The sequence below is a fragment of the Battus philenor genome, unplaced genomic scaffold (genome assembly GCF_028537555.1).
Source record: "Battus philenor isolate CCGP_79_NKW_IND1 unplaced genomic scaffold, ilBatPhil1.0.hap1 SCAF_4, whole genome shotgun sequence".
NCBI classification, from domain to species: Eukaryota; Metazoa; Arthropoda; class Insecta; order Lepidoptera; family Papilionidae; genus Battus; species Battus philenor.
This window is the reverse complement of record NW_027181704.1, coordinates 2,270,293-2,292,775: the sequence shown is the minus strand read 5'-3', so window position 1 is coordinate 2,292,775 and position 22,483 is coordinate 2,270,293. Positions and strand designations below refer to the sequence as shown.

The window sequence follows — 22,483 nt, the reverse complement described above, 5'->3', positions numbered from 1 at the left end:
TTACCTTGCGGAAGTCCATCCTAAGTAAGAAAAGGACCAATATTTACCCACTTCCGCACATGCAGTGGTAGTCGTGCAACAAAGTGCACCGCCCGCCAGCCCGCTGATAAATGCTTATGCGGCAAACAATGCGAATTACACAACTGCCACCGTTAAATCACTCAACACGTGTTCACTCACTCACTTCTCCAAGGGGCATCTTCTACGTAACACCGATTAGTGCCAAACACGGACTGAGCTCACTCTGTATTTTGGAAGAAGAGAGTTAAGATTGCTTATTGCTTATCTCAGTCCATTTTGTGGGATGCCTATCCACGCCTCGTCTACCGGTTCATATAAAATAATATGAAATAAATTATCAAGTAAAATTACCGTATTCAATATATCACATTACTTTTACATTTGTTTTATTAAAGGATTTTAATTTCAGTTTCATATAGCAATCAAAAAGTAAGATTCCGTTGGAGCGAAGCCGGAGTCACTATTAATCCGGAACTGAAACTTCTGCAGTATCACATAGGAGAGCCGCTACGTCTCGAAGAAACTAATGGATACATGATTGATAAAGATGGTATGCGCTTTTAAAACAAACTTGTTATCTTATCAGTGACTTATCTGATTTGTATCTTCTTTAGTCCAATTTAATAGAAATAAGAAACAAAATAAGCTAAAAAGACACACAAAAACCTTACAATCTATTAGCTATTTTAATATTTGTTAAAGATTTTCATTAATAAACTGCGTTATCACTTAAAGATAGATGGTAGCTTATTTAATACATTGTTTCAGGTAACTACTCGAGGTTGGTCGTGTACTTCAGATTTGAGAGACAAATTGGTCACCATCTAATACAGACGTTCGCGCCCTCGTCGCTCGTGGTCATGCTTTCATGGTTTAGCTTCTGGTTAGACCTGGACGCGATACCGGGTCGAGTAACACTTCTTGTTACGTGCATGTTGACTTTGGTTACAATGTTCACTGGACTCAGAGCTGATATTCCTCCGGTTGCTTACGTCAAGGTACATAGTCCCATATTCCTATCTATTCTTTACTAGCTGCGTTGAGAATTCGTATTGTAATAAACCACATTTCAGTATTTCAGAGTTATCATTTTGTTGTTCATTGAATATGAAATAAAAAAATTGTGATAGATGCAACTTTTAATTGACAATATTAATTTGCAACACATGGACTGTCAAATGCACAAAGTTTTAATATTAATTATACATCCTGACTTTTTAAGTTTATTATATTATGTGACTTAATAAAACATAAAAGTTAAAAACGATGATTGAAATCTGAAAGTTCGTTCCTAAGTTATGACATAATCAAGTAATACGACAGACCAGTAACTTCTAACATTAACAAAACACAGTAAAACATGATATATAAGACATTGGGTCCAATTATACAAATATATGATATTTCGCGCAGTGTTACCTTAGCAATACATGACTGAGACTTGCGATGGGTTCGACTCCCGGGATATCTTCCTTAATTCACACTGTGCATTAATTAAATAAGGTTTCCACTAAGTAACCTTGATGACAACTACTAAGCGGGCACGAGTACTGCAAGCAATACCTGCACCGTTTTAAAATAATCGATAATGAGACTTGCCCATATGACGACTCCACAGTACAGACTTTTTATCACTTACTCAGACACTGCTCCCGATTCGCAACCAAAAGACGTAACCACGTGACCTTATGTGAAAACCTTAATATATCTCAGTTCAGCTTACCGAACATTCTCAAGAAAAAATCTACAGCAGAATCTTTTGATGAGTTGGCCCGGCACATTGTCCTAAATGTCAAGGCATTTAACAGTCTGTAGCGCTTGGGCAGCGACTTGAAATAAAATAATGTAACAACTAATATATTATTGAGTATTCCAAATTGTATTGTTAATATGTATAAATTTTAGCTGTATTTACCCATAAGAGAAAATTGTGTAAGAAAAATTGTAAAAAATTATAAAACGCTGTCGTGCCTCGCAGCTGGGAGAAGAAAGATCCGTATCAAATAGCGGCAACCCTCTCCCAACTGTCTGCGTTTAGTTTAAGCGAAAAATAAAAAATGTTAAAAAAATACTAGCGATACAAATTAATAAAAAAAGTAACCTTGACGCAAAATGAGCGCAGTGCCGCTTGGTTGCGGATACCAGCCCGCTGAGACAAGGCAAGATTTCCACTGCTCAAAAACAAGTTTCCAGAGAGGATTGACCAATACATCACTGCGATCGCCATTTCGCCTGTCAAGCGTGATGATGATAGATATCTTTGTGGGGCGCCTATGCATTGCAGTAGGCGTCTATATTGAAACAACGACGTTATCTTTTATATTTTTGTATTGAAATAAAAAGTAACACTCTAGAATTTTTCCTCAGAAATTTAATTATAAATCCGATAGTCTTTCTCTCCTAAATCACTAGATACTTTAGATAAGTATAAATAAACTTTAACTTGTTTAAGCTATTTACTTTAAAGAGGACAGTAAAGTACTCTTAAGTTTAATCAATAAGTAATGTTCTACTCTAATGAAATATCTTTTGTACAGAACAACAGACGTAATTTATTTCTCTTTTCGTTAATCCGAGTTTAATAAATATAAGTAGCATTTTATTTTCGTAACGGAATTTATCACAGTTTATCTTAGTAGTATTTATTGTTTTATAGGTAACAATTTGCTGAAGGCTCTCATTGTCAACTTCTTATTTATTTTTCCGTTTGCGCGTCTAAAATTTTAACCGTTGGACTGCTAAGTAATTCTTGTAAAACGCACGAAAACTGCGGGACATATTTTGATTTGATGTTGTCAAATAAAACATACATTTAGACAAAGATAGTGATGCGGTAAAATATAAATTAAAATATGTTACTGGGGTTTCTATGAGTAAGAAAGATACAATAAAACTTGCAGCGCAAAAGCGCTGCTCCGCAGTTTTCGATACAAAATGGCGCAACGCTTTTGCTTCGCTTAGTAGTGAAACGGTTAGCACAAGCGGACAGTTGTCGTACTTTTTTAGAAAAGAGATTTATCAATTAATATTGCTTAATTTAACGTTTTACTAGTTAATATAACTATAAAATGTAAGAAATTAATAATATTGTATGCAAATATTTCAAAAATTTTTATTTATTCAGAAAAACATTAACGGCAATTAAAATATAGCGCTATATTATGTGAAGCGAATGTTTTGAAATTGTGTGACTAGATATAAAGTTTTGATGCCGAATTTAAATCATTAACATTCTTGTACATCACATATTATACAATTCGAATAACAAAGCGTCCTAGGTCTTTGAAGAGGATGTTTTCTTTTTTCAAATAAAAAAAAAAGACTTGCGTTACAATCGAATGTCACAGACATAAAAATGATTAATAAAGGAAACACTAAAAAGCTGTGATTAAACTTCCAGGCGCTGGATCTGTGGATGGCAGGCTGCATGATGTTCGTATTCGCAGCTCTCGGCGAGTTCGTGGTAGTGAAAGTATTGGACAAACAGTACCAGATGAACAAAACTAAAGCCCAGGAGTCTATGCCTAAAATTATACCAGTGGTAATGACTTATGTAATTTTATGGTTGTTCTTTTCTCCTCTCTCTGTCTCCCTCACAGACCGCCGAAATTACCGGTCTCATACTGCCCGCCACCAGCGAATTCCGGCGACCTTAACGTTCTCCTACGTCGTCGATCCACCTTCTCCTTCTTCTTTTTAGCCAATGGATGCCCACTGCAAGTCAAAGCCTATCCTCACGTAAGATCTCAAACGTGACCAGTCTTACACTGCCATCAGCGATTTTCTACGACATAACCATGTCATCTGTCCACCAAGCAGATGGCATGCTCACGCCGCGTCTACCTGTTCTTAGTCGCCAACCAAGAACCCTTCGACCCCAACGGTCGTTGGATCCCGCCCACAGCCACTTCTGACAACCAATTCTTCGAGCTACCTCGATAATTTTGTTATTCTGCCTATCTCCTCATTTCTGATTTGATCTCGCAGCAAAATTCCGGCTATAATTCTCTCTTTTGATGATCTTAGGTCTAATGACTATTGGAAAAAGGTGTAAAAACTTTAAAGTGTACAGCGCTTTTTTTGTTAAATAATTTCAGGGTGTACCTATCATACATTAATTGTAAACAAATGAGCTATACTTTCACCAACCTTTTTCCATCGCTTTTAAAGCTTTTACATCGATATCCAATCATCCTGTACATACAATAATCAAAAGTTTTAGAAATAATGAATGACTTAATGATAATATTAAGAAAAAAACGATTTCAAATTTCGGATCATTAGATAGTAAAATTATTTATTGTTTATTATCTGTGCTTATAGACTTTGTACGTCCAGAATTTATTGCCTGTTGCATTCTTATTTATAATGTAACATAAATATTTCAGAGCGATCAGTTTATACAGAATGATTGGAAATATAAATCTAAGTTATTTTCTCATCTTATACTCTATATCGAATACGGTTGTAATTCATAAAAAGTCTTTTTCTAAAGTTTTATGATAATGGATGAACTGTCTTTATATATCTAAACCAAAATTATTAAATTTTATCAAAAACAAACATTATTTTAATATCTTTTACATTTGACAAGTGTAAACGGAGAGAAACATGAATTCGCTTACGCTTTTTAATCGTTCCACACATTTTCAGCGACTGAATGGAGAGAAAGGTTCTTGCGGAACGGTTGCGGCGTGGGAAGGCAGCGGTGTGCGATGTCGTAAAGTCGACTTAACATCCCCTACGTCACCCCCCGGGACCACCCCTGCGGTGCTTACCACCCCCACAGCACAAGGTGCACACCTAGTCGGTGTGGAGAGACGGCAAAGTATAATACAGGTAAGGATGTAAACTTCGTTCTTCGTTTTTTATATTACTATTCACTTAGGATCATTACATCCCTTGTGTACAGCATACGAAGAATGAAGAGCCCAACTTGTCCAACATAGTATTCTTCAACTTAAAGCTACGTGAGTACCAAACCCTTTCTGATCAGAAAAGATCCCACTAATAATCAGAGAGTTATTTTATGGTCACTTAATTATTTCAACAAGTTCCCAAAGTAAGAAAAGGACCAATATTTAGCCACTTCCGCACATGCAGTGGTAGTCGTGCAACAAAGTGCACCGCCCGCCAGCCCGCTGATAAATGCGTATGCGGCAAAGACAGAGTCACTAATCGGTGTAAAATAACTCCTGAAGGTGCCCCGTGGAGGGTTGAAACACGTGTTGAGTAGTTTGGCGGTGGCGGTTGTGTGATTTGCATTGTTTGCCGCATACGCATTTATCAGCGGGCTTTCGGGCGGCGCACTTTATTGCACGACTACCAATGCATGTGCGGAAGTGGCTAAATATTGGTTCTTTTCTTACTTAGGATGGACTTTCGTGAGGTAACGCCTGATTCCATTAAATATTTAAGCTCCCAAAGGGCGAGCAGCAGCGTCCTCTGCAGACTATAATACCATACTGCAATCGCTAATGCGCCTATCAAACGTGGCAATTATGGTATATCACCCCCATAGATATCTTTGAAGGAGGTTTATGACTTAAAATCGGCATATACAGGCTGAAACGCTGTGAAATCACCAAGAAGAAGTCTTTTATTGACACATATATACCCTTTTCCACTAAAACAGTTAATTATAACGACTTTAGCTTGATGCCACTTCTAACTTTCTCAAGGCCTTGCTATAACAGCTGATTAACCTCTAGAATCCAACGCCAAGGCTACGCTTTTCTGTAGATCCTACTCTGAAGTTAAGACCTCTGAATATGCATCTTATGAAGGATGAAGAACTCTTATATTCTCTTTTTTGCACTTTCCGCAGCTTTCTTCTTCAACGTTTCAATAATACAACGCTTTTAAGAACTTTAAACAATTTACTCTTGTAAAATGCCAAAAGTAAATGTCTTTTTATGTTTCTCGTTTTTGAGGATCTTTCTTCTTTTATACCATAATAAAGCTGGGACTATTTGTACAATTAATAATTATTCTCTGAATATTGTAGTTGACACACAACTCTCTTATTCTTTTTAATATCTTTTATTTATTTAACCCATTTTCTCTTCGCAATATCTTGCATTCCTTTTGTTATCTATCTTACGTTCTTCTTTCTCCACAGAATCCTACATTTGCATTAACTTTTATTTTTACTTGTTTATTTGCCGGTTTTTACGTTTATTTGCCTTAATTTAATATTATCATATATTTTTTTTCATTATTATCCATTTGACAGTTTACTTTGAGTCTACTATTAAAATTATAACAGTTTTTTTACCATTTTTCTTTTATTTTTTACATTTAAATTATTTTAATTATAGTATTTATTTGTTAAGTCTAGGAATATCTGGCGATTTTCCATGTTGTTCACCAGTAAGGCGATGGTTCCCTCCTAGAACTTTTTTTGCAACCGAAACTGGTATTCCGCTTTTTCGCACCAAATACAAGACAACCGGTGATTAGGTGCACCACTGGTCCACGCCTGGTTTGCAGGTGCACAAGGGTTTTCTAGAGCTTCAACCTACGAAGACACTAAACATCTGTATGCTTTATGTTACAAAGAGATTGTCAGAGTCAGTACATAGAAAATAAATAATAAATCTCTTATATGCTATAAACTATCTCTATTTAGACGTTAAAGAAAGGTATCACCAAAAAGACTCGCTTCTTTTTCTCAAAGCAAGTCTGGAACGCGCCTTTGTAGCATTATTAACAGTTTGAGAAAATTTAATATAGTGGAGCATTATTTCATACTAGTTTATTTTAAGCCAGGGTCTTCGGGAATTTTCTTTTAATTTTTACAAATCAGTGACCAAAAGTCGGTAATGATTTCTATATTGTAATCTATACAGAGTGATTGGTTATATATTTTACTTCGTTGGAGGGAACGTATAGCACATTTGTTAGCAAAAAGCTTACACACCTATTTCGAATCAATCTGTATAAAGCGATCACTCTGAAATATGATACAATTTGTTGTTATTAGAATACGATAGGTCAATAACTTTTGGCACTACAAAGTCTACAGCGATGGATAATAAACAATAATTGATTTTTAATAATTCGAAATTCAGAAACGGATTTTTTTGGATAGGTTATGCTATACATTACTTGTCAGCAAATTAGAATAAGACTTTTTTATATTTATTATGCGTCTAAATATTAACATGTTATATTTGTGTTGGCAGGTAGCTTGGGTTGACGCAGATACGGGTCAAGAGCGAGTGCTATGGAGGGAGATAGACAAACTGTCTAGAGTAGTATTTCCGGCATTGTTTCTTCTCTTCCTAACAATGTACTGGCCTGTTCTCTTATTAAAAACAAAAGCGTCTTCATAACAATTGTTGAAGATTCCCACTCGCGAATGCGTGAATAGAAACGCTCGAAATCATAATCGAAACTTAAACGTCCAGTTATATTAAGGTATTCGTGATTTATGTTTTTATGAATACGTATTCATACCAAAACGAATACATACACACGCACAAAATATACTTAATATATTATTTAATATTTATTTTTAATACGTAGACATTTAAAATATGTTCATTTTATTTTATTTTTTACGATTTAGCACGGTAATTTTAACATAAAAATTCAAATTAATTGTCTTTTGTCACAAGTTTGCGGTGAAAAATATGTTCTCTATAAAGAAAAATTGTAATAATAATTTTCACATAGTAATTCAATAAAAAAAATTTCATTTATTAAATTCAAATCGATTTTATAACTTTGAAAATGATAAACATCTTTAACAACGTTTGTTATAATTTTGCAGTAAGATATCTATCATTCATTGTAGTTAGAAAAATGAATTAAAATAATATATATGCAATAATTATATTGTTTAAAAATTATTCTTCATTAAGATAGTAAAATGGTTTTTACTATCGCGAAATTTAAAATATTTTTCTTAAAGTTGTGTTTAAATTTTCTTACACGTTTAAATTCGTAATAATTCAAATCAACTTAATTGTTCTGTAATTAAAAAGATTTCTAAAGAAGCTGTTTTATAATTTGCGATAAGAAATCATTTTATTTGAAATCGACATCAACAACGAAGTTCCGTTCATAGTTAAAAAAAAAAAAAAATCACTTACTAAAACAAATCGTTAAATAGAAGTTACAAGCGATAGCTGATTTAATACCAATTGCTATAGACAAATGTGCTGTAAACAAATTTGATAACACTAGAACAACATAAAGCGATATCTATATACGTAAGCAAATGATTTTAGATTCAAATAAGCTTTCTACTTCCTGACTATTTCAATGTATAACTTTTTGCACAAAATGAAAGCATTATTGTAGTAAATATTTTTTAAATTAAATACGTAAAATCAATATCTCATACAAAAGTTATACATTCTTAAAGTACATTTACAAAAGTATTTTCCTAATTTTAAACTTAATTAGATTTTATTTTTAAATCATGTAACAACCATATCTTAAAATACATCATCTAAAACTTATAGCTGTCGTTCAAAGAAGTTTGTAAATGGTAACCCTCTTATAACACGCAGATTTATTCTGCGTTTCAAGGAACCGCGTAGTACGAGTATTTTAATATTATCCGCTCATATGGCCCCGTATAACGAGTAAGGTACAAACGTTTCGTAGAGCAGTGGTAGCGCAATAAAGAACTAAGACTTGCAATCTTACGTCGTGGGTTCGATTCCTGGATGCAATTTTATATAATTCATATTTCGAGTGTTAATTATATAGGATTGCCTCTCAGGAACAAGTTTTTCGAGGATGCTGATGTCGTCGTCTTCATACCATAATACCACACTACGATCGTATCTGCCAAGCGTGGCGATTATTGTACTTCCATCCATAGATTTCTTCTAGACAACGATCTAAAATAAAACGGAGAACATTTCAATAAAAGGTCGTAATAAAACTTTATTTTATATAAATATGATTTCGTCATACTCGAAATTTATAAGGAATTGCAAAAATCACTATATTTGAAAAAAAATAGTGTTAAAAGAAAGGAAACACTTGCTATACGAGGGTTTCAAAATCGCGTAATATGAATGTGATTCAAGCGCTGTATATAAGGGGTAGTACTGTTTTATTAAAAGTTTATTATTTTAAGATTTTAAAAAAAAAATTAGAACAGTTTAAAATTGTAATTCTTGTTTTTAACCGTGTGATTTTTTTATTTATTTATAGATATGCTATTTACTATAGCATATTAGAGTTGTGCGAAAAAAAGTTTATAAAAAGAAATGTTATAATTTATTATATAAGTCAAAATATTTATAAAAATAAACCCTTCCAACCGCTTCTTTTAACTCGCTGGGTAAGAAGTGAAAATATTTTCAAACCTCACTTTCTGTTCATTGATCATTAGCACATACGTAATTTTTTTAAAAAAATATATTATTAAAAACTATGTAATATTACTAAAAATCAGTCTAAATTATTAAAATAAATATTGTGTTTTGTATAATAAAAAATAAATATTTACATTATTATCATAATATTAAAATATGCAAATTCACACAGCTTTAAGTATTGTGATATGAAACTCGTTGTAGTTTATTTTAATTATATTTTCTAAAGTCGAAATAAGTTTTCGTTAGAGAGAGATATGAGATATTTATTGTATAATGTTATTTAGATTGTTACATAGCAAATCAGTTACATATCATGCTCGGATAGTTTTGCTATGAATTGTATGATTAAGATAAAAATTAAAATATATCAAAAGAGAGTTAATAATGTTGTTTTATTTATTAAACATAACCTTGAAGATGTTGCGCCTGAAGCGATAATATAATTAACCATGAATATGTGTAGACAGATCATACAGTCGACATTACTTCTGAGTATTTCTTTAGTAAGTCATAATTTCAAATATTTAATGGAATCAGGCGTTACCTTGCGTAAGTCCATCCTAAGTAAGAAAAGGACCAATATTTAGCCACTTCCGCACATGCAATGGTAGTCATGCAACAAAGTGCACCGCCCGCCAGCTCTGATAAATGCGTATACGGCAAACAAATCGAATCACACAACCGCCACCGCCAAATTACTCAACACGTGTTTCACCCTTCCACGGGGCATCTTCAGGAGTTATGTTACACCGATTAGTGCCAAACACAGACTTACTTAGTCATAATTTCAGTCAGTGGTCAATAACTTTCTTTAACGTTTACTTATCCCAGTTTGACCACTTACTCTCCTGAAGGAAAGCGAGTATTTGATCGAAGATCAAGCACGCAGACTCAGTAGATTCTAATTCTCCAGAAATAAAGAAGCCGGAGGATCTTTCCATACTCGGGGTACGTAAATCAGAATCTTTGAGACGAAACGCTTGATATGTCTCCGAAGAAACTCCACAGTGTAAACGTTATAATTACAAATAGCAGGCCATATAGCGCGTAACATAGATGATGCAGGGGACATAAATTTCTGGAGTGGTAATCACGAACATCCAAGTGAACAGATGACCTCTTTAAGGATGTTTAAAGACGGAGAAGGCTTCTATCAGCTGACATGATGCTGATAATAATAATTTAATTAAAACACGTCCCCCCCGTATATATGTGTGTCTGTGAGTTTGTGTCTGTGTGTGTGTATATATATAACTGTCAACACCGGAGTGAACCAAGCCGTTTCAATGAGAGTCACTGGGACTTCTGAACATCCACTTTCTTCTTCATAACCCTATTTATTGTTCTAACAATCAGATGCTATGAAGCCAAGACCGATGGACTATTGCGACTAGAATAATCTGAAATATTTACTTTTACCAAGTTATACAGGGCTTTTTGGTGCTACATTATTGATCTTTTTTTTTTCACTTCGGCGGGGAATTCTTCTGGATGGAACCCAAGTTATCCTTCCCTTCAGAGGAAAAACTGGGTTATGCGGTATTCCTAACTATAAAACCTCCTCGGTGGTCATCCTCAGTCCTTTTAGAAGAGCTGCCGGATCTTGAAAGGAGCATGCCGGTGCCCCCGAGTACTGTGCCAAGACACATCCCGGGGATGTTTACGTTGTACACGTTTTACATTCCCTGGGAGCTTCGCTGTGCTGCAGCAATACAAGACTACTTCACGTTACTGACCTCCATGGGTTCGTATTGAATAGATGATGAAGGCCCTCAACCCGAGAACCTGAAATCCTTAGTTGTCTCTTAAGACACGAACAAGATAAATTAGCACTTTTTTATAAACCCGGGCCAAAGACTTACTTCAGGCTTGACCTACAGTTTATAGTATCCGATCTTAAGTAGAACAATTTCATTTGAAATTATCTCAAAATGTTACCCGGGCATTTAAAGAAACTATCCGGGGAAGTTTCACTGTACAGATGTGCCTTAGAGTCCGATTTTCCGGATCAATTATTACTCAACACACTCCAACAAATGGTTTACGTAAAAGGCACGGAACGGATATAACTTTATTACAGTCTTTTTTTGTATTTTTATTTTCATACATTTATCTTATTTGTATCAAACAATTTAATAAAAACGAATACTGGTGTTAATAACTTTTTATCTAAATTTAATAATGAAAAACAACTTATACAACAACAACGTCGCAATAGATTGAAAAAGATTTTTTAGGGCCAACGCCTTGCAATGGGCGTTCATCAGCTGAAAAGACAAAGAAAATATTGTCTTCAGGCGTATGTAAATTTATTTATTTTACTATTTAATAAAAAAGAAAGAAATGACTTCGTTGATACATGCATCACTGTAAACGAATGATTTAGTACACAATACGATTTTAAAATTATTATTAAAATGTGTATTTTACTAAAACAATTCAAATTTTCAAAATATCAACCCGTATGTTCTTCCAACGACAAAGTTTGCTAAGCAATGTTCATATGAACCGTTCCATGTTAAATATTGTGTTTTCTTGAGTCGAAATAACAAAAGTGTCAGATTGATGGATGAGTATGTAGAAACTTTTAAATCTGTTTACCTGACGACAGTGGCATTTACGAAATAACATTACTAACAGTTCTTCCATTGTAATAAAATAGCGTAATAAACTGGTACAAGAACAAACTTATATTTATGCTTTACTTACTTTCACTCCATATCTCAGAACTCTCAGAAGGACTTTCTTAGAGGAAAGATGAGCAATCAGGTAGAGTGTAATAAAAAGATTCGAAGTCAAACTCAAATAGTGAAAACTGAGATGAGTAATTTGACTAGAATATGTCAGAATAGGACAACAAAATACGTATTCGAATCGAATTTGAAAAATGCTTTTTCTTACTACATTAACATTACGTTGTATGTTATTTCTAAAACCATTGTTTTTGGATAGGGTATAAAAATGCAACAATACTCACCACTACACCATATAAACTATATACAACTTTCAAGGGAATCTTGTATACCGAAATCCCGGACAATTTTTGTGCGGTATTAAAAACCGGTACTTATATAAAAATACCGACATTCTGGTATTTATTATCGGCATAATACATACAAAACGCTACTTATTAATATTATTTAATAAATCCTTTTAATTTCACTATATTTTTTCGAGCCATATTATATGTAAAATGTAACATAGAATTTAATATGTACTTTATTTACTTGCACCTTTTTTTTAGTATCTTAAATAGACCCTACTCTCCTACTCTTCACTTCGTAACAAAATTAATTATATCCACTCATTTCAAAACAATAATTATTGGATTTCATATATTATTTGTTAACAAATTAATATAACAACTGAGGTAAGTAAAAATGTAACTAGTATTTTTTTATTATTATTATACCGGTTTTAATACCGGTTTCCCGATATTTCAAATCTAAAGTATCAAGTAACTGTATTCAGTGTTGTAAGCCCTATATCTATAATTAATAATCTTTAATGTATAAAAATTAATTGTAAAATCTATTATGTTAAAGTAAATTGTTATCCATGTTTATTGGAAGTTTAAATATTCCATTAAAATATTCACAACGAACCCATCAAAAACTCAAATTACTAACACAATAGTTTGAACTTAAAACTTTTCTTGCCTTTGGTGAGCTCGAACCCAATTTTATTATAATACTGTATCTACCCGATTTCCGAGCAGGGTGAATTCCGGAGACTATTATATTATACTGTTGAAGAAAGATAATATAATATATTAACTCTCAATTTGTTATTCACCAAGAAAATAATGTTCGCATAGTTCTAAAACTAAGTAATAATAAATACATTTAAAAATGTTTAAAGTTAAACGGTTTTTTGATATTGTGGTGGTTGTGGAAAATATGTACCTAGTCCGCCATATTCGAACGGCGTCCAACTTGAATTTTAAATTTTGACATAATCATCGTGTTTTACTAGTGTAGCCCTTTCATTTGATACCCATATTGAGGGGGTTAAGGAAAAATATGTAATCCGCCATTTTGTATTGGCGGCCATCTTAGATTTATAATGTTATTGATTTTATTATATTGTATTGTCATCTAAATTAAATGTGTGTACCAAATTTCAATCTGACAACGGGAAGGTGCTTAAATATCAATTTCTAATTTTGACCCAAATAAACAAATTCCGTATGGGTCGAACTAAATAAAATAGTTTAAAAATATAAAGCAATACTGACTTAAGCGAATAGAGCAATACTCGGATATGCTGGGAATTTCGAACAACAAGGATCACCGACGTAGCTCGAAGGATTGCTCGTCTGAAATGGCAGTGAACGGAGCACATCAAGCGTGCCATTGTTGGCTAATGGAACGACTTCGAGCTGGTGGACGGGGCATGGGTAAGTCCCCCACTTGATGGACCGACGGTATAGTTCGCAGGAAGTCGATGGAAGCGTACCAGCTCCGAACCTGTCATCGTGACGATTTTTGAAGTCTTATTAACGTCTATTGTTTGGAAGTAAGAATGATAGCAAATTATACAAAATTTCTTGTATTACGCTTCCTCAGAGACATGAGAGGTTTGGATTAATTTTGTTCGGAATTTGTTTCAGAGTTACATGTTTCACCTGTCATTGTAGCCATGGACTGCAGTTCTAGACGCATTTCATTTTTTTATATTTATAGGTACTACCAAGACTGATTGATAAGTACCACTTCAAAAAAATATGGATCAGAATGACATCATAAATGTATTATTTTTCACTTTATTTATTGATTAAATGCGAAATAAATGAACTATCTTTGTGATGGATTAATACTGATTGATAGTTCTGTTTAACAATATAACTTTTGCTGCGCTTGAACAGTAAAATATAGTTTCTGCAACATAATTATGGCAGTAAGTTGCAATAAAAATATAAATATCAATATCAATTAACCATGTCAGTGAATAAATAAAAAGATAAAGGTGTAAGTAAATGCGCATTTATCAGCGGGCTGGCGGGCGGTGCACTTTATTGCACGACTACTGCTGCATGGCGGAATTAGCTTTATATTGGTCTTTTTCTTACTTAAGATGGACTTCCGCAAAATAGCGCCTGAATCCATTAGATAAATAAATAAAAAACTTGCCTTTAGCGTTACTCAATATAGATTAATCCTAAACTTTTCTTACAAGTTTCGGTACGGTATTTTGATGCGGTATTTTATACTGAAATGTACCGGTACGAATTCCGAATAAATCATACGAAAGAGCGAGTTGCGGGTAATTTATCACTATACTTGACGGATTCTGAACGTTGTTTGACGCTGTTATATCATGCGTAGGTCGTAATATATGTGAAATGTACGTATTATATTTTTCTTAGAGTAATTTTAGACGTAGAATCCTGAGCTTTGGTTTCGTTCATCTAGTACTGTTCGTCCAATACTTTCACTACCACAAACTCGCCGAAAGCTGTGATTACAATCATCATACAGCCTCCTATCTAAAAATTCAGCGCCTGGAAGTTTAAATACTTCTTTACTTCTTTCACAAGAGATATAATCACACTGTTTTGTTCACTAAAGCTTACATCATCCTTTTAACACACTTTAATAGCGAAAAAAAATTTATATCTATGCTGTAGTTTATTCCTTGTAGGTAATTCTTCCTACATCTATAATAGCTGCTCCGAGAAAAGTGGTTTTGAAATAATAATGAGGCATGTTACACCGCACAAAAATAAATAAAACGCATTTAAGAGTGTAACAGCTATAATAAACGCTGTTATCGTAGAAGAAAAACGTGCGCTGGAAATATTCATAGCTCATTCTGTTAGATAATTAGTGTATAATGGAATCAGGCGTTACTTCGCGGAAGTCCATCCTAAGTAAGGGTTAAACACGTGTTGAGTGATTTGGTGGTGGCGGTTGTGTGATTCGCATTGTTTGCCGCATGCGCGTTTATCAGCGGGCTGGCGGGCGGTGCATTTCATTGCACGACTACCACTGCATGTGCGGAAGTGGCTAAATATTGGTCCTTTTCTTACTTAGATAATTAGTGAATTCAAATAATACCGATGACAATAGTGAGAGAATTTAAGTATTAGTTAGTCATTTATTGATGTTAGTCGATTGCTGCACATTAGAAAGAATAGGACTCTCCTAAAAATTGCCGCGGTGGATGGTCTAGTACTGTCCGTATTTAGTGACTTATCGCAATCTTCATTATGTCGTCAATCTCAGTCAGAACTTACCACCTTGTGGTTGTCACTCTATAACCTTTTAGTTCAAAGTACCTGATAGTCATATGTACCTGAATTTAGTTGAAGTAAGAAAGATATGTAAAATGTATATATTGATATATATACATGTAATATATAATAGAGTAGTGAGAAGTAACTATGTAATAAGTATAAGATAAATAATAAAAAAGAAGGCCTAAAAAAATAGAACCAATATATATAATAATAATAAAAATGTTAACAATAAAACAAGAGAAACGACTATGATCACTATAGTCATAACACTTAAAATAAAAAAATCCAAATAAAAAATTAAAAAAAAACGGCCAGTACGACTAAAACTAGTAAGTAAGACATAAACAATAAGCAAATATTCTAGGAAACACTTTGACCTGGAGACACATAGAAGGATCTGGGCAAAAAGCATCGACCTCCATGTCGATGGACCAATTTGAAAAGTGGGGAGATTAGCTAATGGGGTTTTTAGTTGGTTAGAGTCCGACACTACTTGGGCAACATTTCCAGGTGTCCAGGAGGATTTTCCCCATTCACTAATTAGCTCTACAACAAAATTATTAAAAAAAAACTTTTAGTTCCACCGGTTATCTACAAGAGCGAACTGCCCCCACCCCCTCCACTGCCACTACAAGAAAGTTTTATACTTCCATGTGAAAGTCTTATTAAGCCTATGTAGCCGGCAATGGACGTCTTACGGTTGAAATAATGATGACGGTTATAACTAATCATATAATTAATGAAGAGCTATTTACATTTTGAAATGAATAATGAAACTATTAATTTTATTAATCTCATGAATTTAGGTTCGTACTCTTGTATAATTAAATCAGGTTGTTCTTAAAGTACACTAATTATTAATGTCAAATATATTTATTACTTAAGGTAAGATTTTAAAAATGTTAAGTTTTATGGAGTATCTTTAAAAAAGGCGTGGGTAAGTTTAGGTTGATAGAAGACATAATAAAGATCGCGGAAAGTCGCTAAGTGCAGGCAGCGTAAGACTGATCATCTTGACCGTCTTAAGGCTGATGATGATAAACTTGCAGAAATACATGAAATAGCAGCTAACTAACAGACTGAAAAGTGTAACTGTATGATGGAATAAATTGTTTGATCTTGGCGAATTGGTGAAAATAATGTCGCGGTGTTATACTTTCCAACGCAATTGAACCAGAAATGAACTGAAATCAGTGGAACCTAAACCACCGACGTAGGTCGAAAAATAGCAGTGAGCGGAGCACATCACTCGTACAACCGACAGCAGTTGAGGCTAAAAGGTTCTCGAATGTCAATTACAAGGCAGTAGATGCGGCGTGGGTAAGCCCCCACGCGATGGACTGGGGGCGTAATCAAGTTTGTGGAAAATCATTGAATACAGGCAGGTCAAGACCGGACATCTTGGCGTTTTTTAGGGGGGGGAGGCTTGCCTTACAATAGGACTATATCGGCTGACATGAATGAATGTATAACATTTTTATTTATTTTATTTATGTATTTTTAATTTCACCTACCTTAAAACTCTATCTTGTTTTGCGATTTGCAAGTAGTAACAACTCTTGTGTTATATTTAAATGCATATATCGATGAGTTTTGTTAATTGAAATACGGAAAAGAAAGTTATTTAGAATATACAGTGCGGCAAGCCTTCACTCCGTTTATTGTTGAGGTTCATTTAGTCGGTTATAAAAAATCAGCTCTGTTTACCACGCAGCTGAATAAGAGTTATTTTGTGATACTTTTAATAACATCTTTCCAACATTACAGTCTTTCTGTTAGATATTTCTTAATTTTGAGTTAATTTAGTAGCAATTTCCTTCTTCCTTTACATAATACATATATAACACATTCTACAAATGTTACAAAATGTAATAAAGTAAATGCATGTAAAATTTATTTAATTAATTTGTCATGAAAAGCTTACAGCGAACAAACTTTTTTTAAAATTTGAACTAAATAATTGACTGATAGCCAATGATAGGTTTTCATTTTTAGCGCTGTTATAGCTATTATAATCATGAACTTACAAATACTGCGCGCTATACTAAGATGGACAGACAATAACTAAATATGGTTCATAATAAAGATCAAACTCAAGCACCTCGTCGCAGACACAGTCACTGTGAGCGGATTGAGAACTGCTGACATACTGTACTAAAGCAATCGCACGGATAAACCAACTGTATTGTCTATATTTCGTATTCTGTTTTGGTAAATTCAAGAGCGCCGAGAAAAGAATCAAAAATATAAGCAATAAGTTGCATAAATGTATATTGCTATTTTAAAAATTCAGGCGCTTAACATTTTTATAGTTTGGAAATAACTCAATCAATATATGAAAAACATTAAAATAGAATTATAAACTCTATTACCCCTTTAAATTGTTTTAAAATCTTGCAGATATAATCAAAAATATTTATATATTTATTCGAGTTAGGTTTGGTTAACTTTGCGGTAAATAAAAGGAAACAGTTATAACATGTAGGTTCAACAACTTTTATTTCTTTTCTCTTCTATATAATAGCTTGATAATTACGTTTTCGTGACGTAAATCTTTAGTAACATGGAATGATCCATTACTTTTTCCGTCTTTATATTACGTTTTTCAACGGTTTTATATAATATAATGACATTTTATATACCACAGGAAGTTTAAAGACCGTAAACTGTGTCATGGTTGTAAGGCACAATCTCGCTTCACGCCGTATAAGCGTGTCTATATAATACTTATAAAGAAATGCAATGTTAGTACTTATAATGAATATAATAAAACTTATTTTCCTATGCAATAATATGGTGTGCTCATGTTAGATATATTGAATGTGTGTGTTCACAAACAGGCGTGGTTTGAATTTTCCGAATATTCTAGGAAGGTCGCTTTGATATCAGAATACCTTACTTGCAATAGATTTTGGTCAGCCGTGTGCCTACCTAAATAAACTCGTGGCTAACCTATTGTTTGCTGTAACATTTACAAAGCGCTATATCACTTTTAGATGCACTTACAATTAAGAGCACAATATTTAAATTAATCTAAAATTAATTCTAGTGTTCACATAATAACGCTTCGTATTGCTTGCCACTAGTGCCACTATTCTTTTTAATTTAAATCATTCTCCAACGTTCGAATTCAAAATCGAATTCGGAAGCCGTCATTGATGTGAACGTTGTCATGGTATTTGAGTTGATTTTGAGGAACAAATACATGCGCGTGCGGCTCTTTACCTCCGCCCGCCAATTGAGTACACTGAATAGCTTGTCCTTAAGAAGATACAGATTAAAAACACTAAATATTTTTTAGAAAGGCTAACTATTTTAAAAATTAACAAGACATTCATCACCAATATCGTTTCTGCCACAGAATGTTGCTGAGCATAAGCTTCCCCAATAGATTTTCTTATATAAAAGACAAGAGCAAAGGCATCTCAACGGTTGATTACTAATAATTGCGATCTTAGGTCGCGGTTTCTATTCCCGGGATCTTATGTAATTCACAGCTTACAGAGCAAGTTTTCAGATGATGGGCAGCAGTGTCCTTTGCGTAAAATAATGCTTTAATCACCGGCCAAGCGTGGCAACAATGGTATATCCTCATATCTTTAGATCTAAACGAAAAAAAGATGAATAATTGCTTCATTAGTATTGCTTTTATTACACAAATCTTCTCCAATATTTGAACCACTTGAATGAAAATTGAAAATTCAGATAGCGATATTTCCACATGAATTCCATATAACATTGTTCATCTCGAAATTATTTGACAAAGTTACACCGCGGCCTTCACTAGAAAACCGACGCTTGGAAAATTCTCACGCAATTAGCCCTTATTACAACATTATTTATATCATATTAATTATTGTAAACAACATTTCACAGATTCTCGCGAGCCATAATATATCATTGAACTTATTTATTTAACGAATGTTATTGCCATTATCTAGCATTAATCAAATTTTTATTTATTTACTAACAAATACACTTGATTTATGAAATTATCGGCCTGTCAAGCTCGCAGTTACATAACGAGCCATGAAAAGGCCTGTACTCCAGACTTTTCTGCGAGAATAAAACATTAAATAACCAAAGTTCCAATATATCCCAAGGGATAGACAAATTGAACCCTATTCAATATAAAACTGTTCTCGTCGGAAACGAGTTCGGACCGTAAATCACAGGAGACGTCAAACCCCGATAATACTAGAAAGAAGCGTTTCTGGAGTTTCTACTGCCACTTGTTCTCTTAGCGCTAGCGCTTTTCTAGCTAAGCGGGTGTTATCGACAAGTTACAGCCTAACCCGAGGTCCCCTTGTAAGGGCCCTTGAGTTTAGTCACTCCATGAAACGTCCACCGAAGCGATTTAAAAGCTCGTCAGTCTCTCAATAGTAATGCAGGAGCCCCAGTCTAGACTCCCCGGGGATCCCCCTAGGTTCGCTACTTCAAAAGTGGTCGTAGACTAATCGCACTATGCACGCTGCCACGTGATACCCGCGGAATATGCAAATGCGATTTGGGTAGAAATGTAAGTCCTATAAAACATATAAAATTGTCTCTGTGTTTGGCACTAATCGGTGTAACATGGCTCCTGGGGATGCCCCGTGGGGGTGAAACACGTGTTGAGTGATTTGGCGGTGGCGGTTGTGTGATTCGCATTGTTTGCCGCATACGCATTTATCAGCGGGCTGGCGGGCGATGCACTTTGTTGCACGACTACTACTGCATCTGCGGAAGTGGGAGCCAGATAAAGCCTGATTCCATTAAATATATAAAATTGTTAGTGGGCAGATATATAGCCGCAAGGGTCTTAATTTTCTGGAGTGGAGATTACACCGGCAAGCACAGCGTTGGACATCCACCCCGACAGTAAACAGGTAGACAGACAACATTGTTAAGGTTGTCCAAAGACGCTTGATATAACACCCTTGAATTGGTCTTTATACTTTCTACAGGACAGTAGTAATGGTGAGTTCAGTTACTGATTTGACTTGATCAGACCAGATAAATGCTAGCGTACGTGGTCTTTTTCCTTTTCCGTCTACTTTACAAGTAACGGCACGGGTGACTCGCTGAGTACTTCCACAGTTTAACACTCAAAGTGAGTTCCTCGTGCACTTGTGACCCTGATGTGAACCATAGTGGACCTGGTGATGAACTGTCACGTATTTAGAGGACTTGGGTCTGTCTGTGAGATATAATTCGGTAAAAGTATAGACATTAGGAACATCGCCTCCCCAGTGGGCGATGAGGAGTGTCGCCCAGTATTCTTGAGGTTTTGCTAAGCAATTATTTATAGTGAAATACATAGAAATAAGATCTTGTTACGTAAGCAGGGTCAGGTATGACCCAACAATCCAGTAGTAAAACATACTGTGAAAATATTGTATAAAATCAGAAGTTAAAATAAATAAATAATTTGATAACAGATTAAGTAAAAGAAAAACAAAAAAGACTCTAGTAAATAGTAACTGAATGCAATATAATGAACCGTAATGTACAAAAAAATAAAAAAGTTCTTATAGCTTAGAAATAATGAAGTGGGATGAATGTAGCTATCTGAAAGAGATGTAAAAAGGTAAGGAATCTTAGAATATGACAAGCAAGAAAGACGGAGAATAGACAAATAAAATAATATAAAATTTTAATCTAAAAAAATTATCAAGCCTTTGTGAATCAAGTCTTTATTTTACATGTAGGGGTGAACGAGAGATTACCAACAACGGGGGCTAAAAAAAAGAGAAAAATAATAGAGATCCAAATACTTGCATACGAATCGTCAGTCTTGTAAATAGCAAGACGAATTCCGTAACCGGTGAGTGAAATCGTTAGCGATAACATTTAGCACCATTGATTTTACTTGGTGTTTGTTCACTTTCATTTTTACGATGGTATGGAGCAGGCAAAATACTTTATTGGCATGACGATTTTGCATTACGTAATTTGTTTTTATACACGCATCTTAAACACACTATAATTTTCATCATCAACATCATCATCATGGCTGCATTGATCCTTACCTTCCTCCGTAGATGTACAAAAGACCAGCAAACCCACTGGGTCTTATCGATGTTTCCCACGGTTGAAAATACTTCAACCCGCGCTATGCGATTTCCTACTACTTTTATAGTGCCAACAGCCTAAAAATGGAACAATCTGCAAGCGTTGTTTTTTATGACATCGTTTTTGGATATCTCTCGTTCACCCTACATGTGAGTTAAATACTTTGTTTAAAAGCGTAAATAATTTTCTCAGTTTTAATTTTTTAATATTTGTGCTTCATATTTTTTTTTTGTTTATCGTCTTTCATTCTTCACAATATCTGTCACTCTTTACATTCTTTCATTTCGTTTAGACTTCCTCTTATGTCCCTCTCCTGCATTCCCGAGATAATATATCACAGATTCGTTTTAACTATTACATTACTTTGCTATCACAGACTCAGTTACTGGTTTACAGCTTGCGTCCATATTTTGTTCTTTTTAGTAAACACCTGTGTCCGATACCTTGTTTCATTGTTTTTTTATTAAACATATTTTTTAAATACAAATATTATCTCAGTTTTTATCCATGAATCACTACTACTAAGGTTTTACCTTCATTATGCAACTAAGTCGTATTATTTTGTATTACACTCCGTCCTATTGTTCTACACAACCTTAGGAATATGGAGCGATGTTGTTCCTCGCTCACCAGGGAGGCAATGTTACTTGCCTTAATCCTTTCTCCTAGCTCAATCTAACAGACAGATGAAAGTCCTCGAAATACGAGTCAGTCTGTTACTAGGTATATCGTGGTCGTTGATACCAGCTAGTTTATGCCCCAAAACTACAGCGCAGGTTATGGAAGTCTTTAATGCAAGTTAAGGAAGCTCTAAATTTAAATT

The 22,483-nt window shown here is 34.2% G+C and overlaps 1 protein-coding gene across 1 annotated transcript in view; it reads left to right on the top strand.

Annotated features, from left to right (window-relative positions):
* Positions 1–7,588, top strand: part of alka (alkaliphile) — a 36,032-nt gene extending 28,444 nt beyond the window's left edge. Inside the window, exons 6-10 of the mRNA XM_068771814.1 lie at positions 431–571; positions 790–1,019; positions 3,422–3,562; positions 4,675–4,860; positions 7,209–7,588. Coding sequence (XP_068627915.1) covers positions 431–571; positions 790–1,019; positions 3,422–3,562; positions 4,675–4,860; positions 7,209–7,358 — 848 coding nt within the window. The 3' untranslated portion in view covers positions 7,359–7,588. The remainder of the gene's footprint in view (positions 1–430; positions 572–789; positions 1,020–3,421; positions 3,563–4,674; positions 4,861–7,208) is intronic.
* The last annotated feature ends 14,895 nt before the right edge of the window (positions 7,589–22,483 follow it).